A 15,041-nucleotide genomic window follows, 5' to 3' on the forward strand; every position below is an offset into this window, starting at 1 on the left:
ACCTCTGTGTGAGGTATGATCTCTTCCTCTTGAAACTATCAGGTAGATTATAATAAGCACTTAGCTATTAAAGCTTTGATTCCTGAAAATTCATAGCTAATCACCATAAAATTTCACTTTTATTGAGGTCCATTTTACATCTACTCTTCTGCACTTGAAAAGCATTTTTCATTTTGATCATTAATCATAGCTCTAGTAGCCTTATTTATCTAAGTTCCCAATTAACATATTCATTCAGTGAAACTCCTACTAAAATTGAAAGGAATCCTATTAGCAGTTTTATCAGTAGCTTGTGTTACAGACAGCAATGTTTAATCAGACACCTATCAAACTTATCATGCAGAAAACCTTCCATGGAACCTCAGAGCAAGGAATAGATAAACATCTGGTCATTAAAGAGGTTTCATTTTTCAAGAAGGGATGTAAGGAATACATTTGCAAAAGTGTATCACCACAGACACATTTGTATATGCAAAAAATAGAACAATTTACAAAGAAGCCGTGCAAAGTAATTCTACAGTAAATGCTGATTTTGGCAGGCTCCAGTGCTATACGCATATTTTGCCAAACATACCCCACTGGCCCTTTTCTTTTCCCTAGACTGGTCCTAAAAATTCCTTCAGAAAACAAAGATTCTGCACATCTTAGCACTTTATGAACTGTCTGTCAAGCAAGTACGGTTCCCACAGACTGCAAAGGAACTGCTAAGTGACCACACTTTAATGCCATTAAGCTACTGGGCTTCTGACAACCATGTGTTTGTGTAATGAATCAGTCAAATTAAAAGTGTGTGACAAAAATGACTCATGAGTGAATTCATCACCACTGAGACTCCACTTCAGCACTCCTTCACCACTAGTCAGCTGAACTACGAAGATGCTTCCACAGCTTGGCTGTTTGGCAGCAACTAAGTCAAATATTCCCAGCAACATGCAGCAGTGGTGCTGGCTCTGCATGTCCTCCTGGTTTGGAATAAGCTTCTGTACCACAAATACCTTTCAGATTCACAAAGGAAAAAATAAATAAAAATCACACACTATACAGATAGCTTTCTTCTGGCTCTTTAAGAAACTCTGCTTCAGGATGACTGCATGTTTAGGGAATCCTCCTTTTACTCCAGAAAGCAAAATATTACGACAAGCTAGGACTTTGAGCATTCAAATTTATCCTACTCCATTTAGATGCCTCCTTTCTTGTGGAATATCAAAGTAGTCATTAATTCTCCTGCCCAAAGTCTCTCATTATGACTTAACCATAAAAGACTGCATCCACCTGTGCTGCCCAATTACCACCTCAGGGTGGTTTGGAAGTCACAGAGCCTTGACAGAGGGCTGAACACTGAGGAGCTACACCTTCCCCACTTCTGAAGACAGGGTGAAGACCATCAGGACTTTTGTTGTCCTTGTTCTTCAAAAACACAAATAATGGGGATTCTACAGCTTCCCCACCAGCCTTTTGTGTGCTCTGCCACTTCTCCATACCTTAGTAAGCTGAAATTTATGTTGATTTCTTCCTCTGTCAGTGGGCAGGGAGAACACATGGACATTGTACTCTTTACCCACTGGAAGGCTTATTTTATCTCCCATCTGTGTTAGTCTTTTAGCAGTCTTTATAGGTAAAGTGCTGTTTCAAATAAGGTATGTTTATTTGTCCTTGAGATCTTCATGGAGCAAAAGAAACGGCTGAACATTTTTTTTTGTTTTTTTTTTTTTTGGTTTGTTTGTTTGTTTGTTTGTCGTTGTTGTTTTGTTTAAAAAAAAAAAGTCTTCCACTTCAAAGCCACAAATGGTGCCAAGATACTTTCAGCACGGGACAAAATGTCTTTTTCATAACCCTGTCTGCGGAAGGCAGGTTAATCATTTTGAAAGAGCTCTTTTTTCTGCCGTATTTCTTTTCTTTTAGTTTTTTTAAATCATACATAACAAGTGTTAAATGTTGCTTAAAAACTGTTTTCCCCCCTGGTATGTATACAGTAAAACAGATATGTCTGTAAAACTGTGATTCACCTCGACACTCTGTTCTCGTTGGTGTGCTTTGATATCCTATACGACACTGGCATATGTAGGATCCCTGGGTGTTCACACAGTCTCCACTGATACATGGATTCTTCTCACATTCATCAACATCTGCAAGACACAGACAGTATATTTTTATTAAGACATTGGTTGAAAGACATTCAGGTCCATAGGGTTATTTTACTGTTTTGTAGTTGGAGAAATAGTGTGCTGCAATCTGAAACAAGAGGGGACACCACTGAATTCCCACTAACAGGATCCCATGTTCTAAGCAAAGCAGGACCTGGGAAACTGGAGTACTCAAGACAAGATATTGTGGTAGAGGTCTCAAACCCACATGTCTGCATTCCCAGCCTCACAGGAGAGACAGATTTTGACAGAAGCAAAATCTTGTAAGACAGATAATCCTTGCTCCTATCATCTAACTCCAGCTGAGTTCCATAATCAAAGGCCTCAAGAGCCCAACAAGGTACTCCTGATCAGCTGAAAGAGGACTTGTTAATTTTACTGAGTTTAAGATCATGGTTGCTTTTATTTATTTGTTTACAATAATTCTTTTGCATACTCAAAGAGCTGGTAACTTTTTAAAGATGTCATTTTAAATCACTAAGAAACACATCACAATCACAGATTAATAAGAAATCCTTAATTTTGTATAATTTTGTGACAAGTTACAAGATTTGTTATATGCTGTCTTAAAGGCAAAACTGCTGTAAAAGTAACTTTGCCATTGAAAGAAGTTTTGCTGTCTTTTTAAATATGAAGTTATTTTGGTGCGTTGTTGTTGTTTGTTTGTTTGACAGGGGGTTATTTTATATAAGAACTCTGAGTTATTACATTGTCTAGAAAAGAAAAAAAAGTTTAATAAAATTCCCTTCTGTGATGTACAGCAAAAAAATCACATACCAATGCATTCCCCTCTAACATCCAGTTGGAATCCTTTGTTGCACTCGCAGCGGTAGCTCCCAGGAGTGGGAATACAGCGCCCATTAAGGCAGAGATGTCGGAACAGCTGGCAATAGTCAGTGAAGTTCACTGGCAAGATCACTGAAAAAAGAAAGTTGGAAAAATATTTTAATAGCTCATCATAATCATTTTTGGTAATCTGCAACTTGGACAGCATTTTCCGTTAAAAATCAACATTTACCTTCCATCACAACATGAATTACATAGTACAATCAGCACTGGAAGAGACAAAACAGCACTTTGTCTCTAAGAGATCTGTCTGAAACCAGCTAACGATGACTTCCTTTTTCATTGTGGCAAATCTGATGCAGTTTTCCTCTTTTGCAGGACAAAAGTGGTCTAAAACTGCTTGGACCTAGGGGAAAAGCAGGTGCGTGGAATTGCAGGGACTCTATCAAAAGCCAACTGTAACAAGGATAAGGAAGACTGGTTCAGTTATCCCCATTTTCAGACAGCACAGTGACAGAGGGCAGGAATAACCTTGAAAGGTATGCCTATACGGACTTTGGCAGACAGACATGAGCGGGCTATACCCATGCTCCCAGCTGACTAGAAGCTGTGCAACTACGTCAGTGAAGTGTCAGGCCTGAGTTAGTATACTTTGCCTCTTAGGCTTATTAGCTCAGCTTGGTGCTGAACCAAGACTAAATAGTTTCAGCTGGTGCCAGTGCAAATGGAGCCTGCCTGCATCTGCACAGAGCATGGGTCAAACGAACTCATGTCTACTTGCAAAAGAAAATGTGGTTAGGCCAAGTGATTTTAGGTGGTACATGCCTACTGCAGACTATATGGGCACTTAGTAAATTCCCTGAGAAAGGGCAGAATAAGGAATATATCACTATTCTGCTCTGGCTTCCATGTTGTTCTAGTGAAACCTTACCTATCTCATGTGTATCACTGGAACAGTTCTTTCTTTACATTGGGTCAGCCTCAGTGCCCACCAGACTAGTATTTTTACCTGTACATCACCTGGCCAAGTAAGAGTGAGGAACACAACCTGAAAGAAGCTGCTTTCTCACAGACAAGCTCTTTAAAGTAACTATCACAACTTAGTTAAAAAGCTATTCGTGTTCTTCCATAATGTTGACATGCAGCAAAGCTCACAATAGCCTTAAAATAACAGTAATGTAACTATTATAATACATACATCTCAGTACAGACAGTAAAGATGTGATTTTGGAATCCTATAGAAAGGAGAAAAACACTACCCATGAGGTACACTTGCTGTAAGATACATGTTAACCAGACTACAATTAGAAGGATATCTAGAAACTATATGGCCACATAAAATAAGTGATAACAGCTGAAGGGAACAAACTGCTCCTCAGAAATGCATGTTTGTATATAAACTAAATACAGATGGTATAGGAAGAAGTGAATACTTGCTTCTTACCATGAGGTGGCGGAGCCCGAGATGGATAGACAATTTCTGGCTGTTGAGGGACCAGAGGAGGATAAACACCAGGAAGGATTGGTGGAGGCATGACTTCAGGACGACCCGGAGGAATGTCAGGTCTTGCTGGCAGCAGAGCAGCTACTGTGCACAATTTGCGATACTCATCTGAAATGTGAAAAACATGAGTGCTGTTTTAGACTCTTGTAGCTTTTCCATTTAATCCAACTCCCCCCCTTTTCACAGCATGTCAGATTAGTAATAACAAATTCTAAATAATCTGGACACACTGAGCCTACATCAATTTTCTTCATAGCAACGAGCTTTGTTCTGTGAATCCAGTCATTAATCCAAAGGAGGGTATTAATGCTGCTTGCCAGAAGACTGCTAGTATAAAGATAACATAACTGACTTTCTGCATATGAAATTGAACAGTTGAATTTAGACCTGATCTTAATCTCATCTTAATCTGATTTTAATCATCAAATCTTTGATGAACTCAGTGAAAAATTTACCAAAAGAAGGACTTTTGGACTTGATCCCAAGTTAATTTAATACAAACCTTCCCATAAAGCTAGAAAAATACTGGACTGGGGAAAAAAAAAAAAGAAAAAAAACAGTTTCTACTGTATTTCTTAAAAGTTAGTCCCCTAAAACAAAGAAATATAAACATAAGCCATGAGGCAAAAGCAATTAGAGAATGAATACACTAACGCTATTTCATTGTGAAAATGAAGTTTGCCCTTAAAAGCAGAAATCAAATGAGGTGCAATCTAAGGAGTGTAGTCAAAGAGAAACTGAGTCAGATCCACACCAAATTCATCCTTCCCCTGATGGGAAAAATGGGAAAATGATTTATTTTGCTGTAAATGTTATCTATACTGAGTGTCATACATTCTTCTATTGTTTATCTTTATTAGTGGCATCTGCCCTGCTGACCCACTTTTCCTTGTGCCCCCAGCTCTTTTGTCCTTGGGAAGTGCGGGTTTGGAAGATGTGAACCAAAAAATGCACACAATTAAAGACCACATTTCCAGCTGACCTGATTCACGTCCGCAATTCATGTGTACACAAATAACTATTTGTGCAGCCAGTATATTTGAACTTCAAAATTGTAGTTTATGGCAGAACAGGAGGGAGGAATTATATAATGAAAACAAAATGCTAAAGAGATGCATGAATTTTTGAACCAATATAAAAAATGAAAACTGAAAAACAAGTCCAGTGTTGGAAGATCTAGGTTGAGTATTTCAGCCTTCAACACTTTCATCCTGCTTTTATTTTCACCTGTAAAACATATTAGAAATTCTTCCTGAATCACGAAGGTTTTGTTAAATAAACACGGTATCCCAAAATTCTGCTTTTCCTGATTATTTGTGTTTGTGTTTTGTCTTTGTGTTTATTTTCAAACTCTTAGGTGATCAGTTTGTTTCATATGTCACTGCATTCCCCTCTATTGTTCCTTAGGGTGACAATCTTTAAATCATTTGCAAGAAGATTTTATTGTATTTTGCTTGTTTTGTTCTAGTTTTCTATTGTGCCTACTCATAAGTAAGCTGAATCCGTTCTCAGTCAGTGATCTATCTGTGATAAAACAGACACAGAGACATTCAGAAGTGTCCACTTAAGTACATTCAGAAACACCAGTATGCAATTTTTTTCTAACGACAGTAGTTATAATAGTCAATTTTCTAATCATCCATTTTCTACAGCCTACTGATCAGTGTCTGTGAAAGAAACAATACTGTATTTCTTTTTCACTCCAGATTGGTAATGCCCAATTACCCAAAGGCAATTGACCAAGAGCTGAGGATTTCCGCACAAAAAGAAGTCACGGCATTGGGGCTGCCCATGAATGCAATCAGCACACATGATCAAACCGTTTAGGTGTGAACTGAACACACACGTGGCTGGGTGCCTGCCCCAACACTTTTGAATTATTTGCAGTGTCAGTGGCAAACTGTCACTCCATATAAACAATTATTGCCGTGTTATGCAAAGAAATACAGTGCAAGCCTTTTTTATTGCAACTTTAATCTCCATGTATAATTTCCAGCAATAAACAGCCTATTTTATAGTACCATCTGGTCTGCTGCCCACATTGAAAATGCAGCTACTTGGTTACATTATGCAACTAGTCCTCCACTTCATATTGCTGTGTGCTTCCATTTCAGATTTAGAGAGACTTCGGGCCATTGGTACTCTTCACTGATAGCTCTAAATTCCTCATCTTGCTGTCTCAGGCTATATTGAGGAATAAATGAACATGATTAAATAATGACAGCAACACCTTGCATACAGGTAAGGCTTTTCAAAGATTTCAAAGCACCTTTGAAAAGAAAAAGTTCAGTCTCAATCTACATCCCAAGTCAGAAGAAAAAAGTGGAATATAGCCATGATCTGGAAGACCTTGCATAGATTTTTGCATCAGGAAGTCTGAGTTCTAGCTCTTTTTCCAACATATGTCTCAGTCTGTGGCCTGTGCCAAATCATTTCACTTTTCCACCCAGCTTATTCAGCAGTTAGATATGAATAATTAGAAAGTATGTAAAGAAAACAGGGACTGTGTTAAGATTGAGAGTTGTCTCCTCCTCTTCCAATTTCAGGTGATCATCAATAGATTTTACTATATTCTAAGCATTATTCTAGTCAATCTTGGGTATTTAACATGTTTAAATATTATTAACGAGATAGTGACAGAACCAGGAAGACACCTCCCACAGTTTTGATCTTATCGCTCTGCTTCAGTATTACAGTTTCAGTCAAAGGGTTAAAAACAAGAATAAACACTCCCATATGTGTTCTCTGACAATTTCTTCAGAGTTATACTGCAGTAGTGTTATGACCCCAAATTCTCCCTAAACCCTGCACCTCCCTTGAGCTCCTCCTAGCAATCCTTAAGCTTGTGTTCTTCCTTTCTAAAGCATTTCATTAAGTCTCCACTCCTAAACAAACTCAAAAACATCTTTCCTCTACCCCCTCACACTTAGTTTCACAATCTGCTCACCATCTTCTGTATATTCCAGATTCATGTTATCTGGGGATCTTAATACGCAGTGAGGCACTAAAGCACAACAGGTTTTGGTAGCAGACAGAAATCATGTTCTGTGTCAAATTCCAGAATGGCACCTCAAAGAGCTAGACATACAAGAAAGGAAACTTCAGTTTTCCAGTGAGAATGAAATTGCAGATGGATCTATTAGAGAGTTCTGGAGGAAGTAACTTGAGCCTAAAGAGGATGTTGAAAACAACACCTCAGTCAGGTAGGGTCAGAATATCCAGGCTACAAAACATCAACTAGCTACCGATAAAATCCTTTGATGATGTTTGCTTGCCCTAGCCTATTGGCATTCCTGCCACAGGAGACCGTGCTTTGAGCAGTGGGGCTGGATTAAACAATCTCCCAAAGTGTCTTCTAGCCTCAACTGTTCTGTGTGATCCTGTGACAAAAATACTACTGATGAAAGAAAATGGCTGCCTAATTCAGTGTTCAATCACACTCATAAGAATAAAGGTGGATTCATACCTGTGGATCTGATCGGGCACATTTCAGGAGCACCGGCTGCACCAGAAGACCAGCATCGGCCACTGTCACAGCAACACTGCATTTTGGACAAAGGCTGGGGGAGCTGATTGCTGCAGCGCCCATTCATCAGGGAAGAGAAGCAGTATCCAGGACGCACATCTACCAAGAGAAAAAAAATGGATACGTAATCATCAGTTCAACAAGGAATGTGACTTTAACAAAAAAGACAGGTCCTGTTTTTCTTGTTTGATTACACTATCAATGATATAGCATTTTCAACATTAAAAAAGAAAAGACAACAAAAGGCAGAAACCCACAAAAATCTGGACAAAATTTGGTCTGTGTGGGATTCAATGCAGGTGAAATACCTCCTGTGTGAAAGCCAATGTGAAACGTGATAGCAATGAATTAGAGGAGGAAAAACAGAATGGAAATGGGTATTCAGTATACAAAATATGCAGTGCCTCCAAAGAAAAATTCCAGCACCAACTCTATAGCTAGTACTATATATATACAGATAGATAGTACTAGATCAGTTCTGTTTAAGCTTTGATTTCAAAGCCACTGATACATAGCAAAAATTCACAGCATTGCAGATCTCAAAGGAGTAATTCATATTTCATTTGTCATGCCTTCCCCAGCTGAAGTAGGTAGTGATTTGACAACATATAGGTTTGCAGGCAAGAGAGAGCAGCACAGCTTTAACTGGTGCCATCACATTGTTTATGGAAATATGCTGTCTTCCTGTCCGAAAAGGGTAAGCACGTGCTGTACAATGAACATCCCATACCCAGATTTCATACACTCAGCTCTAACAACATTGTACAGAAGATACCCTACCTTAGAAACAGGAAAGAAAACGTATATGGGAGCAAAAAATAGAATAAAATAATCTTGTGATAAATACGAAGCTCTGAGCAATTGTTTCACAATACATCATACCATGTCAAATTCAATAAAAGCTGTAGAGTGATTTGATGCTGCATGATAAACCAGACCAAGTTTGTTTTGAAAATGCACAAACATTTGCTGTCAAAATGTAGTGGAAAAAGTTGCAGATAAAAGCTTAGGACAGCAGACACCATGCACTAAAGAAACAGTATCTCAGTTATACAGGGCATGGTGGATTCATCTGTCTAACAATGCTTTCCAGAGTTTACTAGATATACTAGTGGACAAAAAAAAAAAAAAAAAAAAAAGCAGGGAAGTTTCTTACTATTTTGAGGAAATTGATATACAGTGATATATTGGGAGAGTCTGTGATGGTTCTGCTTTTTATTAGCTGGAACCATGAACACGGGTATTACTCGCAGTACAACTAAAAAAACCAGTTGGTCTTTGTTTCCAAACTTTAGTTTACTCTTATTATGATACAATGGAATTCTGAAATAGACAAAAAAAAAATAAATTCTAGTCAGTTCTGTTACTGGCCTCCTGGTACCCAGCTAAACTGCCAAGCACATATAGTCCTTGATCTACCATTTTAAAATCAAAGAAAGCTCTGATGCAAACTGTTCTCCACTGCACCTGTTACAGTTTCCTCTTCACACAAAGCAGACATATATTCAGATGCTTGGTGTGATTGTGGGGTGCATGGGCAGGAAGGGAGGACTGTAACCACCCCTAACCCCTGTAATTGAGTCTTCTCAGTTTTGGTCAGTACAAAGTTCTGAAACAAATGGATGCAGTAATGGGCAGAAGTGGGAAAAGTGTCTACGTGGGTTCTGTGCAAGCACACAACGTGCCATAAAAACATAAACAGCAAACATCTTTGTCTGCCTACAGGAGTAAGAGCTTATCCAAAAACTAAAACATTTTCAGAAAATGAAGGTAAATTTGTGAGAAAAATGCCGAATCTTTCCATACTCCTAGTAAGTAATTCTTTCCTTATTTAGTTCTTTTTTCTCTTCCATTTTCTGTTGCAAAAGGGAAAATACACATAAGGTCAAGAATAGAGGGAAAAACATTTTTCTGTTCACAAATATATTTTCAGATTTAAAAATTTTAATATTTTTCACTAAAAACAGTATTTTGAAAATATAAAAAAAAATCACTGAATATGGCTTTTAAGAATACCTTTTTTTTTTTCTTCAAAAAAAAGTCATCTGAAAGTAACACAGAGCAAACAAACTTATGAAAGCCAGAAACAGGTTTATAAGCTTTCTTCATAGCACTCTTCATGTACTTTGGTTGAGATGTTCTGCTTTTATTTCTGCTCTCCAGCTCCATTTGCTTCATCTATTTTTATTTTTAAGGTTTGTCATAATGGAACTCCCAGTTCTCCCTTTGGATATTTGGCTTCAGAGCTGCTCCATTCGAGTCTCATAAGGGATACATTTCTCAGAAGCACTTCCTCATCTCTAACAGAATAGACACGTTCAGCTAACACTTTTCACTTAAGACAGGCATGTTGTAATTAAATCAAGATTACATGTTTTGCCCATCTCTAATACAGATTTGGGTTCCATCCCTGTTAATATAGCAAGTAAGCGGTCTGCCTGTTAGACAAAATCCAAAATATCTGTAGCTAATTAACAATGCTTCCCATTTAGCACGTTTTGCCTTGGACATGAAGCCAAAATTGTAATGATGGCTCATGATCTGGCATATTACTTAACATAGCCTGTCATCATTTAAATACCCCATTCTTTAGCTAAACTATTTCAGACTGCAAATACAGTGGGTAAAAAAGGCTGGAAAATTGCAGGAATGGAAGGGAATGTTGGGCAAACCTGACTAAGCAATGAATATAAAAAGTAAAACGCAAATAGCAGTTGAGCATCTTCACAGAAGTTTTTTGCTACAGAAAAGTGCATAAATATCCTTCATAAATATTAACTACAAGTGGTAATCAATGATGTAATGATCCACAGTCATTTAGGAGCTATTCATCTGAAGCAATAAGAGCAATGCTCAACCAGCATTTTAAGCGTATATAGTATATGTCTAATCTACTAAAATTTTGTTCTTGATAATGCGAGAAATAGTTTATTTCTCACAACCTGCAGAAATAGAATGGCACTCACATAGAATGATTCAAAATGAATTATAACCCAAACTACTTCCAGAACTCTTGGGAAAATTAATATCATTTGGTACTTTTCTCTGTGAAGTCATTTTTGTTCAATTTCTTCCCAAATCATTATCTACTAAACAACAAGGAGCTCAACCCGTTCCCATGCCTCACCACCCTCATAGTAAAGAATTTCTTCTGAATATCTAATCTAAATTACGCTTTTTGAGTATCAAACCACTACTCCTTGTTCTGTCACTACACTCCCTGACAAAGAGTCCCTCCCAAGCTTTCCTCTAGCCCCCCTTTAGGTACTGGAAGGCCACTATAAGGTCTCCCTGAAGCCTTCTCTTCTCCAGGCTGAACTACCCCAACTTCCTCAGCCTAGTTTCACAGGAGAGGTGCTCCAGCCCTTAGATAATCCTCGTGGCCCCCCTCTGGACTCACTCTAATATAACATGGACTAAACCAAGTACAAACACAAAATCAAGAATACCAAGTAGAATTGTTAAATATATTCTGCCTACTTAAAGACAACAAATGTGGCATGACAGAACAATTCTAATACAAAAAATTAAACAGAAGGTCACAACAAAGAAGGAAAGAGGAAACATCTTGCAAATGAAAACCTCATTTTGGAATACAAATATAGTCACATTATGTACTTTTACATAAAAGAAGAATTTAAAGATCACAAGGTGAAATATGTTTCTGGTACAATGTTATCCATTTCTGAGATTCATGAATGCTCATGACACCTACTGCTTATGATTTACAGTATTTTACTCACCTATGCATTTTAAGCCATCAGGAGCTGTATAAAACCCTGGAGGACACTTGCAGAAATAACTACTGACTGTGTTTGAACACTCTCCTCCATCACAGATTCCAGGAATGGTGCTGCATTCATCAATATCTTAAAGCAAAAAAGAGAAGCAGGGTCAGATTAGCTGTATTAGGCATGAGAAAAGGTGTTTTATAATTCACATTAATGATCAAATTCACTGTGGTCTGAGACCCCTCTCAACTTATGTACTAGGGACACAATTAGGAGTTTCAAACCAGGATCAGAATCTTTTGTTAGTTATCTTATAAACACAAGTGAAATAGAATCTAAGGTCGTATTATATCTGTAAACTGCAAGAGGTCAGTTTGTTTTGCTGCTTAATAATGATGAATGAAAATGTAAAGCTGCAGAAAGGATTTACTAAGCAATAACCTCTCCAATTTGAATTCTGCACGCTAGGGTTAAGAAAATCGGTAGTGATCAGGAACATAACTGTTATGTCTTGTGGTATCTCCAACAGCACAGCATCTTCTGGCACCAGACAGGCAACACTGATTCAAAGGGAGCTGTGGCACCTACTAAATTGCCTATCCTAACTGTATTTGTTTTTTTCTTAGAAATCCCCCATACGAAACTGACCAGATAGGTACTGTTTAACTAATACAATCCAACAGGATTGTAGCACAAAGCATGATGACTGCAAGCAACAAGAACTACCTTTCTGTTTCTCACCTGTTTCTTTGGCAATAAAAAGCCACTAAGTGCATGTACTGAAGTTTCAACAGATTTCTCGACACTAGAAACAGATTTCTAGAAACTGAAATATCTACCACAGAAAGCACATCAGAATTTTTCTCCCCAGATTTTGTCAGTAATTAAAAAAAAAAAAACATACCATGTCATCACTAACAAATTTTGATCCACATACTAAATCATCAGCATAGATCTAATGCAGAAAACTTTTCAATTTCTGTGTGAAAAATAACACACATCTTATACCTGATCATTGCTGCATACATGAACAGAGGGAACATATAAAAGGTTTCTTCCATGCTTAGGAGTTCATGTTATTTACAGCCCTGCAAAAAACAACCTATGCCAGTCTCAGCTGCTTCTTAATTACCATCAATAGCCCGCCTGTGCTGCGTTGTTACTTCCCCCCTGGTTTTCAGTGACTGTCTTAATAATGCAGCTGTATCTACTTAGCACTGCTCTCATCTAGGAACCTGAAGTCCAGCTGAGCTTGAAAAGAACTCACTCTTTTCTCTGGTACCTACAAGAAGAATCAGTGAAGCAGACCAGAAAGGCAGGTTACTTTTAGAGTGATCAGTGATAACCGGCTGTCACAGCCATTTAAGATCACTGAGCAGCTAGCTCTCCTGAGAGAGAGAATCCTGCCAGAAATTATGGTATCACAGGACTCTCTCTATACAACCTCTTCTCCAGAGATCTACAAACAGATAGACACACGGCTATAATAATGATTTCACCAACCACAAAAATTTCTGAGATGAAATACTGCAACACCACCCAACACACCAAGGCAAGGAATGAATAATATTGTAGTCATTATAAACGATTTGAAGAATTTAAATGTAATGCCTAAATTGGAATTTGGCCCCGACAGATGGGGGAACACCCGATGTCCCACAGGCCCATTAATATGCTTTTTATCAAGTAGAGAGGATCTCTCTTTTCCTTTTCCTGGGAAGATAGTAATATAAAAATGATCAATTCTTCTTTCCCTAGGTAAAGAATTGGATGGTCTACTATCTTTGTGGCCCCTCGCCTCTGCAGGAGAGGAGTAGAGGGACTGGGGTGGCATACAGATGACCAAACTTTGCAGATAGACCCATCCCAAACTGTGCGGGGCCCTGGGCCCCCTGTGCACACATTCCTCCCCAGCATCTTGCTAGCTGTCGTGATGTGGGTCACATTCCTCGCTTGGGTGTGTGAGAGGGGTGTGACTTTTTGTTCAGTGCTACTTCAAGGGTGTTGCCAGAGCCTCCAGCCTGAGTGCAGTGGGAGCACTGCTAAGAGACTTCTGGCTTCTGCTCCAGGATTATACTCTGTAGGAGTCCCAAAAGTCTCAGTGACAAAAAATGTGGAAATTGAATTTCGGTCTGAATAGAGCCCTTAATTAACAGAGAAAAATGCAGTTGTAAATGGATCAGATTCAAGCATCTTCTGACTCAAATTCACCAATGTTTATCTTAAAGTCAGTGTTGCCACTGTTTATATAGAGTCTGACCTTTTTAAAAGCAAAATCACCACTCTTTATTTTAGGGTTGAGCCTAATCCAAACAGTATTTCACTATTTATATTAGTGTTGACATTCATATAAGCAATATTGTCATTATTAAGCATGCAAGGTAAGTATACTCAATGTACTCACAGACATGAATGTCACTCTAGGAAAAATTACTCCCTCCAGTCACCACAAAAAGATATCTACCTCAGCTTTAATGCAACTGCAAGAGGAATGCTGATTTGAAGCAGTGAAATAATGTAACACCTAAAATCTAATTTTCCACCAGCTTTGATAATAAAGAGGACTTTGTCTGACACTTCTCTTTTTCCTATCTTGCTCTGGTGTCTCACTGTACCTTATGATTTCTGTCACGATCTTAATTGAACTGGGACCCACAATAAAATGGTGCTAGTAATTCAGCAGGTAGCTCCCAGGTCTATGAAACCAGGGACCAAGGAGACGTTACAACCTGCCAGAAATCCTATCTGCTGGACAAAAAGTTAAACCAAGTACATGATCATATGTTTATTATTATGTTATAGAATTAATTATAGTTAATTACAATAAGCCAAACACCTTGTCTTATAGTGGAAATTTCAACTTAAAACTCAAAGGGATAATTTGGGAAAGCAGAATGGATATTCAGCTGTTATATGACTATGTTCTTAACTATCGAATCACTGTCCTATTTCATGCTGCTGGTATAGGGCTGCTACTTTCAATTCTTTCAATTTTATTAATACCTACAAGGCTTTCACTAAAATTGCATGGTACAATTTATATGAAAATGTACTGGAAGTAAATCTCTGTCTGCTAAAGTTCAACAATGCACAGGTATAAAATAGAACAAAGGAAAGTGTATCCCATCTTTGCAGCTAAGACATCCCTACAAAGGGATTTCACACAATGGTGCACAAAATTTGTGGCAAGGCTTGGAAATGAACCAAGTTATCCCAGGTTCTTGGGCCCAGTCAATCATTCTCATCTGTTAGGAATTGCAGGCTCTGAAGGTCTTTTTTCTTTTCTTTTTTCTTTTCTTTTCTTTTCTTTTCTTTTCTTTTCTTTTCTTTTCTTTTCTTTTCTTTTCTTT

General features: G+C 38.1%; 1 protein-coding gene across 4 annotated transcripts in view; it reads right to left on the reverse strand.

The window, feature by feature from the left end:
• Window positions 1-15,041, reverse strand: part of FBN1 (fibrillin 1) — a 157,676-nt gene that overhangs the window by 82,696 nt on the left and 59,939 nt on the right. Inside the window, exons 1-6 of one of the 4 annotated variants that reach the window (XM_083850114.1) lie at window positions 12,700-12,852; window positions 11,704-11,829; window positions 7,901-8,059; window positions 4,375-4,542; window positions 2,922-3,062; window positions 2,007-2,126 (exon numbers count right to left, since the gene is read on the reverse strand). In XM_083850114.1, coding sequence (XP_083706240.1) covers window positions 2,007-2,126; window positions 2,922-3,062; window positions 4,375-4,542; window positions 7,901-8,027 — 556 coding nt within the window. In that variant the 5' untranslated portion in view covers window positions 8,028-8,059; window positions 11,704-11,829; window positions 12,700-12,852. The other 3 variants (XM_083850115.1, XM_083850113.1, XM_083850116.1) reach the window with 3 other exon arrangements.

The sequence above is a fragment of the Anser anser genome (genome assembly GCF_964211835.1).
Source record: "Anser anser genome assembly, chromosome: 10".
NCBI lineage: Eukaryota > Metazoa > Chordata > Aves > Anseriformes > Anatidae > Anser > Anser anser.